Raw genomic sequence first — 19,953 nt, forward strand, 5'->3', positions numbered from 1 at the left:
AATACATGCATCATTGCAGACGTTGGCTGAAATGAAACTGATGCAACTTTCAGTTGAACAATGAGAGCAGAGAAACATCTGCTACTATGGGTACAGCTTGAGCCAGTTCAAGGTCGGATTGTCACGAGTTGAGGCCTCTACTGTGTGATCTGGGGCCCAGAGAACAATGGAGAGACCATTTTAAGCTATATGTGTGAAATTATGCAGGTCACTCATGATATGATTGCAAGCAAAGATATGCAACATGTAAGCATCTGATTGGAGTTGTCCTCCGTTCTCAATAACTCCTTTGATTGATTAGGCTCCACCCTATATGATCTCAACTCTACTCTAGCTGCAAACTGAAAAAACGGTCTATTACATGTACTAGGAATAGCAAAGTCAACATTTCCACTTGAAACAGACACGTTCGCCATAGACTGCTGTCACGCCCTAAGAGATCCTGTTTATGTCTCTATTTTGGTTTGGTCAGGGCGTGAGTTGGGGTGGGCATTCTATTTTTGTTCTATGTTTTCTATTTCTGTGTGTTTGGCCAGATGTGGGTCTCAGAGGCAGCTGTCTATCGTTGTCTCTAATTGAGAATCATACTTAGGTAGCCTTTTCCCACCTGTGTTTTGTGGGTAGTTGTTTTCTATTTTTGTGTCTGCACCAGACAGGACTGTTTCGGTCGTGCTCGTTGTTGAATGTTGAATTGAATGTGTTAGCTAACTTTCAAACTAAACATATCTTAGTAATGCTGTACTTATCCCTTGTAGGTATAAAGCATGTTGAGGCCTTTATAATGTTATAACTTTATGCCTAAAATAAGCCTCACAAATCCTTTATCAAGCCTACTGTATGTAGATGCTTCACAAATCCTTTATCAAGCCGATTTAAACTCATAAAAAAACGTCTTCTCACTGTCAACTGTTTTTTCAGCAAATTAACAAGATTCAACAACAGACATAAACTGAACAAGTTCCACAGACATGTGACTGACATAAATGGAATAATGTGTCCCTGAACAAAGGGGGTGTCAAAAGTAAAAGTCAGTATCTGGTGTGGCCACCAGCTGCATTAAGTACTGCAGTGCATCTCATCCTCATGGACTGCACCAGATTTGCCCGTTCTTGCTGTGAGAGGTTACCCCACTCTTCGACCAAGGGACCTGCAAGTTCCTGGACATTTCTGGGGGGAATGGCCCTAACCCTCACCCTCCGATCCAGCAGGTCCCAGACGTGCTCAATGAGATTGAGATCTGGGCTCTTCGCTGGCCATGGCAGAACACTGACATTCCTGTCTTGCAGGAAATCACACACAGAGCGAGCAGTATGGCTGGTGGTATTGTCATGCTTGAGGGTCATGTCAGGATGAGCCTGCAGGAAGGGTACCACATGAGGGAGGAGGATGTCTTCCCTGTAACGTACAGCGTTGAGATTGCCTGCAATGACAACAAGCTCAGTCCGATGATGCTGTGACATACCACCACAGACCATGACGGACCCTCCACCTCCAAATCAATCCCGCTTCAGAGTACAGGCCTCAGTGTAACGCTCATTCCTTCGACGATAAACATGAATCTGACCATCACACCTGGTGAGACAAAACCGCGACTCGTCAGTGAAGAGCACTTTTTGTTAGTACTATCTGGTCCAGCGACGGTGGGTTTGTGCCCATAGGCGGCGTTGTTGCCGGTGATGTCTGGTGAGGACCTGCCTGGCTGGACAGAGTCTGGTTTCCCCTGTCCATAGCAGCTGGCTGGACAGAGTCTGGTTTCCCTGTCCATAGCAGCTGGCTGGACAGAGCCTCGTTTTCCCTGTCCATAGCAGCTGGCTGGACAGAGTCTGGTTTCCCCTGTCCATAGCAGTTGGCTGGACAGAGTCTGGTTTTCCCTGTCCATAGCAGCTGGCTGGACAGAGCCTCGTTTTCCCTGTCCATAGCAGCTGGCTGGACAGAGTCTGGTTTCCCCTGTCCATAGCAGTTGTCTGGACAGAGTCTGGTTTCCCCTGTCCATAGCAGTTGGCTGGACAGAGTCTGGTTTTCCCTGTCCATAGCAGCTGGCTCCCCTGTCCATAGCAGCTGGCTGGACAGCAGCTGGCTGGACAGAGCCTCGTTTTCCCTGTCCATAGCAACTGGCAGGACAGAGCCTCTTTTTCCCTGTCCATAGCAACTGGCTGGACAGAGTCTGGTTTCCCCTGTCCATAGCAGCTGGCTGGACAGAGTCTCGTTTCCCCTGTCCATAGCAGCTGGCTGGACAGAGCCTCGTTTTCCCTGTCCATAAGCAGCTGGCTGGACAGAGTCTGGTTTTCCCTGTCCATAGCAGCTGGCTGGACAGAGTCTGGTTTTCCCTGTTCATACCAGCTGGCTGGACAGAGCTTCGTTTTCCCTGTTCATAGCAGCTGGCTGGACAGAGCCTCGTTTTCCCTGTCCATAGCAACTGGCAGGACAGAGCCTCGTCAGGCTGACAGTGAATGTCCTGGTGTCTGTCAGCATTAACCGTGGCGCGAGTTGAGAAGCTGAAAGACTAGAGGCCGACAAAGTGCTGTACCTGCATATACAATAGACTTGGTGCCTTTCACAGTCCTGTTAGCATCAGCCTGTTAAGCACCACTGCAGCACTTTATACCACCGACACAGCCAAGTCCTTCATTCACCAACAACTCACAAAGGGACACATCAGGACGCTACCACAGATGTAGGCACAAACGGAGGCATGCACACACACAGTACTGGCTCCTAACTTGAGTCTAGTTTGGTTTGTCTAAATGACAACTGAAGGTAGCAACCGTTTGTAGCCCTAGGCCACATGTAAACACATTCCACGAGGGCTGAGTGTCTGGGGTTTTTCACTCCTCCCTTGTACTTGATTGATGCATGAAGGTCACTAATTAGTAAGGAACTACCCTCACCTGGTTGTCTACGTCTTAATTAAATGGAAAAACCAAAAACCTGCAGACAGTCGGCCCTCTGGAGAATGAGTTTGACACCCATGCCCTGGGCCTATAGGGGCAACAGTGTGCGTGTGTGTGTGTGTGAGAGAGAGAACAGTGTGCACATTGTGCAGTGCATGCTAGTAATGAAGGTGACCTGAGTAATCAATAGGCCTGGTAGTGTATCATTATCCATCTGTAAATCTGTTGACACCGAAACCCTGCATGGTACAATGAGCCAGAGATGCATTAAACGTTATATTTCAAACTAAAAAGGTGCTTAAATGGCATTTACGTGCATTGACCCTCTATTACACCCTGTGCTTTCACATATCCAGTAGCGTCAGGGGTCATCTTCACTAAGGAAGTGAATGATATTAATAAACGTTATAATAAAAGGCTTGCATGGAGAAAATCGGACCTATAAAATGACAATGGATGGCCTGCTCTATAAGCAGTGAATACCTCCAGGGCTGTATTTACTAAGCGTGTCAGAATAGGAATGTAAATCTATCAAGGATATAGTTCCACCTGTCCATATAATCATTCATTCATTCTGATCTAAAAGGCAAAACTGTTCCTATATTTATAGATTTTTTTATTTAACCTTTAACTTTACCAGCACTCCTACTCTGAGACTCTGAATACGGACTCAGATCTGTCACGAGAAATAGCTTGAGATCAGAATGGACCTGAACAATATTTAAAGACTTCAAAGAAACACCAATATCATGTTTTATTAAATGTTACTATCCATTAGATAGACTTGGCACTGTTTTTAACAATAATTGGCTGTGGGATTGATTGTGAGAAACTTTAGAGGTGCCGATTTGGCTTAAATTGGGGGAAGGGAAATGGAGTGTATTGATTGTAGAGGGACTTATCGCATCTTAAATGACTCAGCTTCCTGTTTGGTCAGAGCTCCATTTGACCAATTACTATTCATGTTAGACCTCTCTCACACACACACACATCTGAGATGTACTCTTTGTATATGTGTAGGCCTATGTACATATTCCTCTGCATAGCCAATCACACATTGGTTGGTAAATGTTCATACATACGTAGATCCAGTCCTGCAGCTGCACGTCTGGCTAGCGGCGCTGCTAACACTACGGCTACACTTTGACGGCTACGCTAATTCTAGTTCTATGGTTGTAGCTGTGCGGCTGGCTAGCGGCGCTGCTAACACTACGGCTACACTTTGACGGCTACGCTAATTCTAGTTCTATGGTTGTAGCTGCACGTCTGGCTAGCGGCGCTGCTAACACTACGGCTACACTCTGACGGCTACACTAATTCTAGTTCTATAGTTGTAGCTGTGCGGATGGCTAGCTGTGCTAACGCTATGGTACAGTAGCTATCCCCTCCATCAGAGATCTCATTTACATGACGACAGGAGAAATCCCGAATCCCTTGACACATAATTAAAGCAGACGTCAAACCAGGCGGACAAGTTATTTTTAGAAGAAAGAAAATCTATAGAAAAGGGGAGATAGAAAAGACAAAGATAATTTTTTTGTTTTGTCTCTTTGCATCTCTCTCCTTGCACGTTGAGAAACTAACAATGCATTTCAGTGAGACGTCAGTCTCCAAACCAAATGCTGTACTGATGGCTAGGGGTAGAATTCACATTGTAAAACACAAAGAATTAGGCTAGCAGACTCTTCTCCCAACTCCATTTTATGAGATCTTCTTCACAAGCAGGGTTAGGGAGCAACATATTACATTTAATCCGTTACATGTAAGAGATTACAAAAAAACGGCAACTGTAATCCGTTACCAGCAAAAATGTTGTAAATCAGATTACAGACACTTGAAAAACTAGATGATTACTTTGAGGATTACTTTTAAATTCAGAAAGGATGTTTGAAAAAAAGATCTTTGACACTTCTCTGTTTTCTCAATGACATTCAAATCAGAACTGAGAGAGTCTGACCACAAGTCAGAGACCACTATGACGACACACCAAATGGGTTTGATGGATCATAGGAACAGGCGTTTGTAGGCCACAGTCCAAGCTATGTCTTCCAATGGAGCGACTGCTGTCGGCATCCAAAGATCATCCAACTTGAATAAACGCTTGGCGGTAAGGATGACAGTAGTGGTGTCGTCTACGGCGATATGGATATCATGTATTATTGACATCTACATAGCACATTGATGTGAATCACACTGCTGCCCTCACATTTAGCTGTTTGAGCCTGACGGATTGTGGTTGTTGTGGACGGCTGTTCACACATCTAAATGTATATTTGAACCCAATAATGGTTCAAATCAAGAAGTTTAAGCTGCCTATTAATCATTGTTTTTGAAACCAGTGGACACCCAGAAAAAAAATGCCTATTGCAACAGCTGCATAGTGTGGATCCCAGCCTATAGAATAAAAGTAGGGCTTTTATTACTCAATCTAATTCATGCTGATAAAAAAAAATACATCCATAGACCTAATGCTCAAACTCACACACTTTTGATTGCCCCTTTTTAGGTCTATCTGTAGTTCCTACATCCGTTTTAGGATTTATAAATTATATAATATATATATAATTTAATCATATTATTATTAAATGTAGTAGAAAGTGATGGGTTAGAAGAAGCCTACATAACCAAACCATAAAGTAAAATTGAACATCCATATATGGCCAGCTATGTAAACTTTAACATTGATTTATCCTGCAATAGATGTCGTTCAATTGGTAACATACTGTACATTGTCTTCTTCTAATACCTCTTAAGGGGTAAGTAATCTAAAAGTAACTGAATGTAATCAGATTATGTTACTGAGTTTGGGTAATCCAAAAGTGACATTACTGCTTACAATTTTGACAGGTAACTAGTAACAGATTACATTAAAAAAGTAACCTACTACCCTGTTCAGAAGGTAATAATGGAGGGGACAATATGACTAATTACCCTCACAGTGACCTCGATCTGCTTCCCAACCCTTCCCCTGAAGAGGAAAATGTATGTCAGCCAGCTCATTTCAAAAGGAAAAGAGAGTGACAGACAGGGTATACATAACTGGTATCGTAGTGTCTGTCAGACTGTGTGGATGTGACGACTAATGAGGAATTCTATTTTGGTATGCAGATATTTTGCCACTAATCATTTGGACCAATCACATTCACAGGTGTTCATATCTTTCAAATTTTCGAAATGGGAGGGGAGACATTTGGCCCATAGACTTGCCCGTAACTTGCAACCAGAGAGGAGGGATGCTACCGCTCTGTTTCCACTCTTCCTTCTAGGAGGTTTTATAACACGTCTTCGCACAGAACTAAATCGAGCATCTGACGCAATTATGCAAGGTTTTTGTTCTGGGTTTCCGAGATTAGGAACTCAGAAATGTCTGTTACTCATACCCAAGACACTCTGGGACTTACAATATATTGGCGTCATCTCCAAGTATTCATCTAAGGTTGGTGTCAATTCTATTTCAAGTCAGAAAAAAAAATTCAAAGTTCAATTCCCATTTGCCTCATTCAAAAGCAATATCAGTTCACTTCATGAATTGACTAAATTCAAATGGAACCCAACCCTGTGCCTCAGACATGTTTACCGTGACTTACAGATCTGAAACAGGCGTTTCCAAATCTATCGATACCATCATCACCATGGGGTGTGTGACTACTGACACACTACAGAATTATCTCGTAAGGAGACTGACCCTAAGTAACCAAAAATTACATAGCACTTCATAGATTTAAAATGGCAGCAATAATACACTGAGGGTACAAAACATTAGGAACACCCTCCTAATATTGAGCTGCCCCCCTTTTGCCCTCAGAACAGCCTCAATTTGTCAGGGCATGGACGCTACAAGGTGTCGAAACAGGGATGCTGGCCCATGTTGACTCCAATGCTTCCCACAGATGTGTCAAGTTGGCTGGATGTCCTTTGGGTGGTGTACCATTCTTGACACACACAGGAAACTGTTGAGCGTGAAAACTCAGCAGTGTTGCAGTGATTGACACAAATCTGTGTGCCTGGCACCTACTACCGTACCCCTTTCAAAGTCACTTAAATATTTTGTCTTGCTCATTCACCCTCTGAATGGCACATGTACACAATTCATGTCTCAATTGTCTCAAGTCTTAAAAATCCTTCTTTAACCTGTCTCCTCCCCTTCATCTACACAGATTGAAGAGGATTTAACAAGTGACATCAATAAGGGATCATAGCTTTGACATGGTCAGTCTGTCATAGAAAGAGCATGTAATGTTTTGTAAACTCCGCGTATATTTCCTATTACTGCAGCAGTCAGTCATAATCCCCCTTAATTAAGGAAAAAACATGCATTTGTGAAGTGTTCCAAAAACACATGTTTAATGTGATCAGATAATCTTATATGAAGTTCATTTGATAACATGTGACAACATATAAACAACATGTGATAACATGGAACTACACATGTGAAAACATGATCACATGTAAAGTGTTCCAAAAACACAAGTCATGTGATTTTCCACAAGTGAAATCATGTGGTTTTTCTGCAAGGGATTTGCCTGTGACTCAATGATTTAACACTCATGGATAAATGGGTTTAATTTCATCATTTAATAATGCGTGAGGAGGGTAGGAGGGACGGGGCTAATATGTTTCTCTTTGGAGGATATTTTCTTTCTATTCAAAGAGAATCCTCCCTTTCCTTGCATCCCCTTCTTATCTCTTGGTGAGCAGCTTCTTGTCGTAAAGGTGGAGACTCAGAACCGTAAAAACCAGAGGGGTCTTTATTTACTTTGACGCGCACACACACAACACACACACACAGAAGACTGAGTCACATATTAGAACCAACAACCCACCCTTATAACTGAATATGGCTGCCATAAGACGAATAAAATGCGGGCAGGTTTGTGGTCATTCAAATGGAACCTGACTTCCAGTAATATAAACTGGTCAACAGGTTGAACTCATATCTAGACACACACATCTAGTAAAATAAGCCAATATAACAGGCGGCGCTCTGGGTAGTCAGGAAAAGACTGAGAAAAGGCGGTGTTGGGTTTCTGGAGGGGTAAGGATTAGGACATCAGATTATCAGGATTGGGACAGTAGGTGCCGTCATTAGCCAAACATAACTTAAATGGTCAGACAGGAAAAGAAACGCTCTGACATTTCAATAATTTAATGGCTGGTTCAAATGGCTCACTGGGCTTAGACTACTAGGTCATGGTGCTAGCAGGGGCAACACCAGGGATGTGGGGTAAAGCATGGTGCTAGCAGGGGCAACACCAGGGATGTGGGGTAAAGCATGGTGCTGGCAGGGGCAACACCAGGGATGTGGGGTAAAGCATGGTGCTAGCAGGGGCAACACCAGGGATGTGGGGTAAAGCATGGTGCTAGCAGGGGCAACACCAGGGATGTGGGGTAAAGCATGGTGCTGGCAGGGGCAACACCAGGGATGTGGGGTAAAGCATGGTGCTAGCAGGGGCAACACCAGGGATGTGGGGTAAAGCATGGTGCTAGCAGGGGCAACACCAGGGATGTGGGGTAAAGCATGGTGCTAGCAGGGGCAACACCAGGGATGTGGGGTAAAGCATGGTGCTAGCAGGGGCAACACCAGGGATGTGGGGTAAAGCATGGTGCTAGCAGGGGCAACACCAGGGATGTGGGGTAAAGCATGGTGCTGGCAGGGGCAACACCAGGGATGTGGGGTAAAGCATGGTGCTAGCAGGGGCAACACCAGGGATGTGGGGTAAAGCATGGTGCTGGCAGGGGCAACACCAGGGATGTGGGGTAAAGCATGGTGCTAGCAGGGGCAACACCAGGGATGTGGGGTAAAGCATGGTGCTAGCAGGGGCAACACCAGGGATGTGGGGTAAAGCATGGTGCTAGCAGGGGCAACACCAGGGATGTGGGGTAAAGCATGGTGCTAGCAGGGGCAACACCAGGGATGTGGGGTAAAGCATGGTGTTGGCAGGGACACACCAGGGATGTGGGGTAAAAGCTATAAAAAGCTAAATTACCAATATATTGTCAGACTGACCTCGTCCAAATTTTAGAACACATTGATGAGTTCATATAGCAGGCAGGAGAGCAGGTCGATGACGAACACCCACCACACACACACACACACACACACTACTGACCTCGTCCACATTCTCAAATGCGTTGATAACGTCGTAAGGCAGGCAGGAGAGCAGGTCGATGACGAACCAGGTCTTCAGGTAGTTCATCCTGATGAGCTTGGGGTCAGAGATGACCTCTCCGGCCGGGCCCACAAAGGTAGTGTGGAAGTTGAGCACAATGTCCACCAGGAAGATAACGTCTACAATGCTGTCCACCACCAACCACGTCACGTTGTTCTGCTTGGTCTGGAAGAGGAGAGGAGAGAATCTTTGGTATAGTAGTAGAGAGAATCTTTGGTATAGTAGGGGAGAGAATCTTTGGTATAGTAGGGGAGAGAATCTTTGGTATAGTAGGGGAGAGAATCTTTGGTATAGTAGGGGAGAGAATCTTTGGTATAGTAGGGGAGAGAATCTTTGGTATAGTAGGGGAGAGAATCTTTGGTATAGTAGGGGAGAGAATCTTTGGTATAGTAGGGGAGAGAATCTTTGGTATAGTAGGGGAGAGAATCTTTGGTATAGTATCGGAGAGAATCTTTGGTATAGTATCGGAGAGAATCTTTGGTATAGTATCGGAGAGAATCTTTGGTATAGTATCGGAGAGATATTTGGTATAGTATCGGAGAGATATTTGGTATAGTATCGGAGAGAATCTTCGTAGAGCAGAGAGAATCTTCGTAGAGCAGAGAGAATCTTAGTAGAGCAGAGAGAATCTTAGTAGAGCAGAGAGAATCTTAGTAGAGCAGAGAGAATCTTAGTAGAGCAGAGAGAATCTTAGTAGAGCAGAGAATCTGTGTTACAGTAGGGGAAAGAATCCACTAAACATCCGAGATTATTACATTTATAGTAAATTATTACAATGTTATTACATATATATTGTATCCCTAAGGACAGAATCTTTATTTTTGTAGAGAAGAGACAGTTTATAACATAAAATAGAGTGGTTGATGTCACAAGCCTGCATAGCTCTAGAATGTGTTGATAATATACTGTTTGTTATGGTTGAGTTTGGTCAAGTCCCAAATGGCACCCTAGATAGGATAATGCACTATATTTCTTGCACTGGTCTTTTCCAACAAGCACTGACTTTGCTGATAGCTTCTTTATTGAGGAAAAATGTACTTACTACGACTGTGACATGTGGTTGTCTCACATAGCTATATTAATTAAGATGAATGCACTAACTGTAAGTTGGTCTGGATAAGAGCATCTGCTAAATGACAAAAATGTAAATAATGGCAGCCATCTTGGTCAGGGATAAATGATATGTAATTCAATTCAAAGGTTCAGACCTTGAAGGAGACGTTGTAAGGAACCATGATGGCGGTGTAGAAAGTCAGGATGAGGATGACCCAGTCCCAGGTGGTCTTGAAGGCGCAGTAGTGGAGGATGATGTGGGGCGGCGTCTTGGGAGTCTCCTGCTTGTACTGGGGGAGGATGTCTGAGCCCAGCTGGAGGACCTGCAGATTGTATATCTTTGATGAGTTTGATTGAATAAAATCAAAGAAGGGTTTGGGGTAAACAGAGAGGTTACAGTTCACTTAAAGGTTGCTTACAGATTGTTACATCCATATATGGTGTGTGGGAGAAAAGTGTGTGCGTGTGTGTGCTCACGAGTGTGTATATGAGTGTACATGTGTCATTTCAGTGCATCTCTGTAATCACAAAGGACAGAGACAAATTAATACACAGCATGGGGGCACATGCCTCACCCAGAGCCAAATGGAATGGCAACAAGCTCACACACATCTTCCCCCATACACACGCATGCCTTAGCTTTATGAGAGTAGAGTTATAAACATTCACAACAGACATAAATACAGACGCATGCCTTAGCTTTATGAGAGTAGAGTTAAACATTCACAACAGACATAAATACAGACGCATGGCTTAGCTTTATGAGAGTAGAGTTATAAACATTCACAACAGACATAAATACAGACGCATGCCTTAGCTTTATGAGAGTAGAGTTATAAACATTCACAACAGACATAAATACAGACGCATGCCTTAGCTTTATGAGAGTAGAGTTATAAACATTCACAACAGACATAAATACAGACGCATGCCCTAGCTTTATGAGAGTAGAGTTATAAACATTCACAACAGACATAAATACAGACGCATGCCTTAGCTTTATGAGAGTAGAGATATAAACATTCCCAACAGACAGAACTATGAGTGTACCTCAGCTAGGCGGGAGTGCTTGTGAACGTTCTCTCCCTTGTGTACAGTCGGCTGTAGCTGCTGTAACACTCCTCTACTGCTGGTCAGAGCACGAGTTAGCCGAGCGAACTTCCCCCAACCTGAGGCAACAAAAAAACATGTTTTTGGGTTAGCAGTCTGTGTGAAGATAATGAGAGTGCTAATAGTTTTACAAAAGATGATAAAGATTGAACTTATTAATTAGTCAGAGTGTTATTACTAATACAACAATGTGTTTTGATAAAAAGCAACACCCTGATAAAGGCTTTAGACAAAACACATTTTTTAAATAATAATGTTATGATATTTTATTGCAACACACACACACACACACACACACACACACACACACACACACACACACACACACACACACACACACACACACACACACACACACACACACACACACACACACACACACACACACACACACACACACACACACACACACACACTACCCTAAAAAGCTTTGTATAATAAAGACTATTTGTATAATCTACAGGGGACTATCCCAGGAAGGTACAGTAGGATCTACATCCTATGCTGCCACTCAAACTGTCACTCACCTTTCGAGGTTTCATCTTCTATTGGCTGTTTAAAGGCTGTGATGTCACTGAAGGTGCACAGAAACAGCACCACTTTTTCCTGTTCGTTTCGTATAGGGGCTATCTTCACGAAGAACCATACCGGCGTTCCTGAGACCAGAGAACATACACTGGTGAATAAACACAGCTTCATCTGTAGCAGTATTTGTTTGATACAAATCGATCAAATGGGGAACACAACCATGAACAGTAACATATTTGGGGAGTTATAATTGGGCCTGTATTCACAAAGCATGTCAGTGTAGGAGTGCTGATCTAGGATCAGGTCCCCCCTGATTCATTATGATCTACAAGACAAATGGGATCCTAACTCAGCACTCGTACTCTTGCGACGCTTTGTGAATGCGGCCCCTGACCGCCAGCGTTCCTGCTGTTCCATGCGCCGTTGGAACATCATTGTACATATTCATAAGAAATGGCTGAATACATTTGCATTATGAGGCTTTTTTTTTTAAAAAATATTCAATTGGTACTTACTGTTCTTTTTATACATGAGTATTTCAAATGAATTCATCTCGTAATTTTCAAACGTTAGCCGTACTTTCTGGCTAGTATCTTTGTCTGTGAGCTCTCCGTACATGAAGCTAGGAAACACAAAACAATGGGTTTATTTTTATGACAAAAAAAAAACCATTACAACTCAAGTACGTAGAGGGTGTGTTAAGTGTAATTACCAGTTTTTCGTATGATTGCACAAACAGTGTCATAATCTGAAGTCTCTGTCCTTTTCACGTCTCTCTCATTCCCTCGCTCTGACTCTTAACTGTCTATTTCTCTCGCCCCCCCACCCCGGGAGTATTCATTGCCTAAACGTTCTCCCTACCTTACAGGCCTGTCCCTGTGGGCCGAATGGGCTGATGCTTGTAGATGCTAACAGAGATGACACCATCAGGGGACTCTTCCAAGACACACACACACACACTTCTGTCCCTCGGCCTCACAGTGACTCAACATCAGCGAGTCAAATCCCAGATCCCATCACAGATTACACCCGTGTGGGCAGAGAGGTGTGGCAGGCAGATTGTCTCGTTTCTCACCTAAGGAAGTGTTTGTAGACACCGGCCTAGTAGATCTGTTCAAGCCCATCTGATTCAACTAGTCAAGGGCTTGATGATTAAACAACTAATGTGTTGGTTCATTAGCTAGACTCAGGTGTGCTAGAGGTGGAATTGATCATGTGAAAGGCCTGGTGGTCCCAGAGGTGCTGCCGCCATAGAATGTTAGAATGCTCCAGCAGCACAGTGGTGGCATACTGATCATGATGCTACACATTGGGCCAGAGGTTCTTTCCAAGAAAGGTGTGAGAAAGATCAGCCAGCCAACTGTCAGCTCTGTAGCAACACACACACTTTATTTAACCTTTAAGCAGGGAGGTGCTGAGACCAAGGTCTCTTTATCAGATGAGCCCTGCACGAACACATCAATAAACATCATTTACACTACACATATCGACACATCAATTACACATATACATATCTAAAAATTATTTTGAGTTACTGACCTCAGAAATTGCAGCCCAAATAAATGCTTCACAGAGTTCAAGTAACAGACACATCTCAACATCAACTACAGACTGCATGAATCAGGCCTTCATGGTCAAATTGCTGCATAGACACCACTACTAAAAGACACCAACAAGAAGAAGAGACTTGCTTGGGCCAAGAAACACGAGCAATGGGCATTAGACCAGTGGAAATCTGTCCTTTGGTCTGATGAGTCCAAAATGTGAGATTTTTTGTTTCCAACCGCCATGTCCTTGTGAGACACAGAGTAGGTGAACGGATGATCTCCGCATGTATGGTTTCCACTGTGAAGCATGGAGGAGGAGGTGTGATGGTGCTTTGCTGGGGACACTGCTGGTGATTTATTCTGCAGCGATACGCAATCTCATCTGGTTTGCGCTTAGTGGGACTATCATTTGTTTTCAAACATGACAATCACCCAAAACACACCTCCAGGCTGTGTACGGGCTATTTGACTAAGAAGGAAAGTGATGGCGCTGCATCAGATGACCTGGCCTCCGCAATCATCCGACCTCAACCCAATTTAAACGGTTTCGCATGAGTCGGACCGCAGAGTGAAGGAAAAGCAGCCAACAAGTGCTCGGCATATGTGGGAACTCTTTCAAGACTGTTGGAAAAGCATTCCTCATGAAGCTGGTTGAGAGAATGCCAAGAGTGTGCAAAGCTTTCATCAAGTCAAAGGGTGGCTACATTGAATCATCTAAAATATATTTAGATTTGTTTAACACTTTTTTGGTTACTACATGATTCCATATGTTTTATTTCATAGTTTTGATGTCTTCACTATTATTCTGCAATGTAGAAAATAGTAAAAATTCAGAAAAATCCTTGAACGAGTAGATGTGTCCAAACCTTTGACTGGTAGTGTGTATATATATACACACACACACTCCCTCTCTCTAACTCTCTCTGGTTTAACACACTCTGGTTTCACACCACTGATTGCAGTTCTCGAGGTATGGTCTGTTCCAGTGTGTCTATAAATAAGTCTGGAGTTCAGTTAGCTTTGAATTGTGAATGACAGGGTCATTCTAATGAGACTATTTTGGGGGCTGCTCGAGAGGAGTGAAGACGCAACGGCTCCCAAAGACTAGTCTCTTCTTCTGACATTACTCCTGACAGGAACATATCTTGACACACCATGCACCGGCAGTCTGGGTTGTGTTCATTAGGGCACACTGCAGCAAAATGTTTTGCAAAAGAAGATTAAGACAAGCATTTCTTATTGGACAATAACTGCTAGGGTGCAACATCTCCCTAAGACTGTCGGCTTCATCTGACATCACTGCTGACAGGAACATGTCTCGACACATCACGCGCTAGGATCGGTGCCGTTCCCTTCAGACGGAGGTTCTTCTCAGATAGAATTGCCAGACAAAGGTTACCGTAAGGTTCCCGAAATGTTGTGTTTGATTCCCCACTATATGGTCGACCCAAACAACAATGTGTTGGCTCAGATGTTTTCTCATGTTGTCCTTCCCAACACAGTCCGAGAATCTATGGTGATGCGTCAGCAGGCCCGCCCAGTACAGTTCGGCTCAGTACTGTGAAAAGTGTATTGGTGTCAAGTTATCAGTTGTTTTTATATGTAAGATGTGCTCATTGTTCTCACAACTTTAGTTTGAACTTAAAGAACAGAGAATAGTACCTTAAATAAGGAATATAATACCTTTATCCCAGCAATTGTAAAATGCGTAAGAAGAACTTTCAAAACACCCATGCTTTTTCACACAATAACAACTAATCTGGCTTTGTTAGGAGCTGAGCAAGCAGAGCTTGCTGATATTGAACAAGTCACCTTCGGAGAGTCTGAATAGGGGTTTGTTTCTTATTTTTTGCTGACTGGGATTAGCTGTAGAGGATGGGCTTTAGTTTGGCAAGGAAAGGTGATTCTCTTGTTTTACTCAATTTTTCTTTTCAATGTAAATTTTTCTGCATAATTATATAATCCTGTTGGGCTGAAGTAAAAGAGGTTATCAACGAAGCAAAGAATCTGGTAATTGAATATACAGTATCTGAAAATAATTCTCCATGTAGGAACGATGGAGTAAAATGAGCTGAAGAAGAAGAACCCAACAACAAGTACAAGAAAGCTAACTCTGGCACTACTGCACCTCAGTGTTTTCTGAGATGTAGGCGGTTATTGTTCAGTGTTGCTGTTAAATAAATCTACAAAACAGATGGAAGGCAGTGTACTGTACCTGCATGTGCTGCTCTTTTGCATGACTTCTGCCCTGTGGTACCCCGACAGCTTGCAGAAGCCATCGTTGCTATAGACGATGGGCCAGTCCACGATCTGAGCATTCCCAAGAACAAAATTGGTATCTGTCGAAGATGAGGGGGAACAGAGTAGAAGGTAAGGCTCACTCGTTTGAGGTTGCTCAAAGTTATCAACAACACATTACGTGGGGTGGGGAAAAAGGGTGGAGGCGGGCAGGATTGGGACCAATTACATTTCAGTACAGTCATGATGAGGAACTGAATTGAATTCAGAATTTGGAAATAAAATCCAAATGCATGAATTGAATTTCAGTGAGTTCCAAAAAAAACTGAAGTGAAATGGTGTTGACACCAATCCAGGGTCGGCATCGACAGGCGACAGCACAGTCATATCGCACGATGGAAGCCACTACAGTACAGTGTGAAAACAGAACAGCAGAATAATCCTTCACATACGGGCACTGTACTCAGTCTCAGACCATCCTTACCCTTAATGCTGAGTAAGTAAGCACTGCATGTGGGGAGGGTTAGTGTCTGTTAGGCTGGAAGGGGTATACATAAGACTGTCATAATGCCTACGTAAGCATGACATAATGCCTGCATAAGCATGACATAATGCCTGCATAAGCATGACATAATGCCTACATAAGCATGACATGACACCTGGGGCTTCATTTTGACCGAACAAAAATGTGCAGATTGTGTTAGAGAAGTCACTCCCAACACTGGAGACAACAGCATTTATTTCAAAACCACTCATTGTACCTATGAGAAAGTAGACAATCCACACAGGGTTTAAATCAAAGAGTGTAGATTTGTTTTGAAATAGATAGCTATGATGCTGAGTATGTAAAGTGATACCATTTTTAGCACTGTCAAAATCCCACTCCAAGTGTTCCTGGTACAGTACATGTACAATTGATGATTTCTCACAGAGAACGTTAACTTCTCAGAGGTTTAAAGTAAACTTAAACATCAACAGGTTAACAAATACTACCAGGTGATTATAAAATATGATCGTTTGTTGTTTCTTTCCCTTATGTAATGTAATACCCCTTCAGATATACAGAAAGGCATAGAAACGCCTGTCTGTCCCAGCCAACAGACTCACTGAAGCTTACCACAGCACACTTCTATGCTGACAATGGTGATTCTATGCCGCTAAATAGCAAACGTATAATATCACATTTGTATGAATTTGTGATTTTGGGCAGGAAGGAAAAGCAAGCTCTAAAAAAACAATACAAGAGTCAATGTGATGAGGATCAAATAGGCTTTTGATCCATTCACAAATGACTGACATAGGAGCTACTCAGACAGCTACAGAGCTAGGAAAGTCTGCACCTAAAGCTTCAAACATTGACTGTATTACCTAACTGGAGTCAACAGGACTCATGCACAGGACTGGCCACACACACACACAGTTAATTTGCTGTGTTCCACCATCTTTTTATGGAAGAGAAGATACACTGGCAATTCTAAGGATACTTCTGACAAAGGATTATAGAAAACTCCCAAATCTTAGGGATGGTTTCCACCATATATAAAATCCAGATTTAACCCTTTGCTGACTGCAGAACACAAAGGAAGAAAGACTGAGTCCAAGTTATTGTCATGTTTTGTCATTTATTATCTTGTCTTGTCCCTGTGCTTCCCATTCTATTCGTTTCCCTCTGCTGGTCTTATTAGGTTCTTTCCCTCTTTCTATCCCTCTCTCTCCCCCTCCCTCTCTCACTCTCTCGCTCTCTCTTCTCTCTATCGTTCCGTTCCTGCTCCCAGCTGTTCCTATTCCCCTAATCATCATTTAGTCTTCCCACACCTGTTCCCGATCCTTTTCCCTGATTAGAGTCCCTATTTCTCTCCTTGTTATTCGTTTCTGCCCTGTCGGTTCCTTGTCTAGAATTCACCGTGCTGTGTTTGTGTATCGCCCTGTCGTGTCGTGTTTTCCTCAGATGCTGCGTGGTGAGCAGGTGTCTGAGTCTGTTTGGTTCAAGTGCCTTCCCGAGGCAACCTGCTGTTCACCTGCTGTTCAAGATCGAGTCTCCAGTTTGTCCTCGTCATTTCGAGTGAAAGTTGTGTTTTTTGATTGTATTTACTTTACTGGATTAAAGACTCTGTTTTCGCCAAGTCGCTTTTGGGTCCTCTTTCACCAGCATGACAGAAGGAACCGACCAAGGAATGGACCCAGCGACTTCAGACGCTCGTTACACTGCCGTCGAGATCCAAGGAGCCATGCTCGGCAGACACGAGCAGGAATTGTCTGCTGCTCGCCATGCCGTGGAGAACCTGGCCGCTCAGGTTTCCGACCTCTCTGGACAGTTCCAGAGTCTACGTCTCGTGCCACCTGTTACTTCCTGGCCTGCCGAGCCTCCAGAACCTAGGGTTAATAACCCACCTTGCTACTCCGGGCAGCCCACTGAGTGCCGCTCCTTTCTCACGCAGTGTGAGATTGTGTTCTCTCTCCAACCCAACACATACTCTAGAGAGAGAGCTCGGGTTGCTTACGTCATTTCACTCCTTACTGGCCGGGCTCGAGAATGGGGCACAGCTATCTGGGAGGCAAGGGCTGATTGCTCTAACAAGTTCCAGAACTTTAAAGAGGAGATGATTCGGGTTTTTGACCGTTCAGTTTTTGGTAGGGAGGCTTCTAGGGCCCTGGCTTCCTTATGCCAAGGTGAACGGTCCATAACGGATTATTCTATTGAGTTTCGCACTCTTGCTGCCTCTAGTGAGTGGAACGAGCCGGCGCTGCTCGCTCGTTTTCTGGAGGGACTCCACGCAGTGGTTAAGGATGAGATTCTCTCCCGGGAGGTTCCTTCAGATGTGGACTCTTTGATTGCTCTCGCCATCCGCATAGAACGACGGGTAGATCTTCGTCACCGGGCTCGTGGAAGAGAGCTCGCATCAACGGTGTTTCCCTGCTCCGCATCGCAACCATCTCCCTCCTCTGGCTCAGAGACTGAGCCCATGCAGCTGGGAGGGATTCGCATCTCGACTAAGGAGAGGGAACGGAGGATCACCAACCGCCTGTGCCTCTATTGCGGAGTTGCTGGACATTTTGTTAATTCATGTCCAGTAAAAGCCAGAGCTCATCTGTAAGCGGAGGGCTACAGGTGAGCGCAACTACTCAAGTCTCTCCATCAAAATCCTGTACTACTTTGTCGGTCCATCTACGCTGGACCGGTTCGGGTGCTACATGTAGTGCCTTGATAGACTCTGGGGCTGAGGGTTGTTTCATGGACGAAGCATGGGTTCGGAAACATGACATTCCTTTCAGAGAGTTAGAGAAGCCTACGCCCATGTTCGCCTTAGATGGTAGTCATCTTCCCAGTATCAGATTTGAGACACTACCTTTAACCCTCACAGTATCTGGTAACCACAGTGAGACTATTTCTTTTTTGATTTTCCGTTCACCGTTTACACCTGTTGTTTTGGGTCATCCCTGGCTAGTATGTCATAATCCTTCTATTAATTGGTCTAGTAATTCTATCCTATCCTGGAACGTTTCTTGTCATGTGAAGTGTTTAATGTCTGCCATCCCTCCCGTTTCTTCTGTCCCTACTTCTCAGGAGGAACCTGGCGATTTAACAGGAGTGCCGGAGGAATATCATGATCTGCGCACGGTCTTCAGTCGGTCCCGAGCCAACTCCCTTCCTCCTCACCGGTCGTATGATTGTAGTATTGATCTCCTTCCGGGAACCACTCCTCCTCGGGGTAGACTATACTCTCTGTCGGCTCCCGAACGTAAGGCTCTCGAGGATTATTTGTCTGTGTCTCTTGACGCCGGTACCATAGTGCCTTCTTCCTCTCCGGCCGGGGCGGGGTTCTTTTTTGTTAAGAAGAAGGACGGTACTCTGCGCCCCTGCGTGGATTATCGAGGGCTGAATGACATAACGGTTAAGAATCGTTATCCGCTTCCCCTTATGTCATCAGCCTTCGAGATTCTGCAGGGAGCCAGGTGCTTTACTAAGTTGGACCTTCGTAACGCTTACCATCTCGTGCGCATCAGAGAGGGGGACGAGTGGAAAACGGCGTTTAACACTCCGTTAGGGCATTTTGAGTACCGGGTTCTGCCGTTCGGTCTCGCCAATGCGCCAGCTGTTTTTCAGGCATTAGTTAATGATGTTCTGAGAGACATGTTGAACATCTTTGTTTTTGTCTATCTTGACGATATCCTGATTTTTTCTCCGTCACTCGAGATTCATGTTCAGCACGTTCGACGTGTTCTACAGCGCCTTTTAGAGAATTGTCTCTACGTAAAGGCTGAGAAGTGCTCTTTTCATGTCTCCTCCGTTACTTTTCTCGGTTCCGTTATTTCCGCTGAAGGCATTCAGATGGATTCCGCTAAGGTCCAAGCTGTCAGTGATTGGCCCGTTCCAAGGTCACGTGTCGAGTTGCAGCGCTTTTTAGGTTTCGCTAA

General features: G+C 44.2%; 1 protein-coding gene across 5 annotated transcripts in view; it reads right to left on the minus strand.

The window, feature by feature from the left end:
- The window catches only part of LOC124040719 (potassium voltage-gated channel subfamily H member 1-like), a 91,436-nt gene that overhangs the window by 64,465 nt on the left and 7,018 nt on the right, over positions 1-19,953 (minus strand). For all 5 annotated transcript variants that reach the window (XM_046357803.1, XM_046357801.1, XM_046357802.1 and 2 more), the window contains 6 exons: positions 15,515-15,638; positions 12,268-12,374; positions 11,752-11,880; positions 11,165-11,283; positions 10,270-10,437; positions 9,002-9,226 (listed from right to left, as the gene is read on the minus strand). In XM_046357803.1, the coding sequence (XP_046213759.1) occupies positions 9,002-9,226; positions 10,270-10,437; positions 11,165-11,283; positions 11,752-11,880; positions 12,268-12,374; positions 15,515-15,638 (872 nt within the window). The remainder of the gene's footprint in view (positions 1-9,001; positions 9,227-10,269; positions 10,438-11,164; positions 11,284-11,751; positions 11,881-12,267; positions 12,375-15,514; positions 15,639-19,953) is intronic.

The sequence above is a fragment of the Oncorhynchus gorbuscha genome, linkage group LG08 (genome assembly GCF_021184085.1).
Source record: "Oncorhynchus gorbuscha isolate QuinsamMale2020 ecotype Even-year linkage group LG08, OgorEven_v1.0, whole genome shotgun sequence".
Classification (NCBI taxonomy): domain Eukaryota; kingdom Metazoa; phylum Chordata; class Actinopteri; order Salmoniformes; family Salmonidae; genus Oncorhynchus; species Oncorhynchus gorbuscha.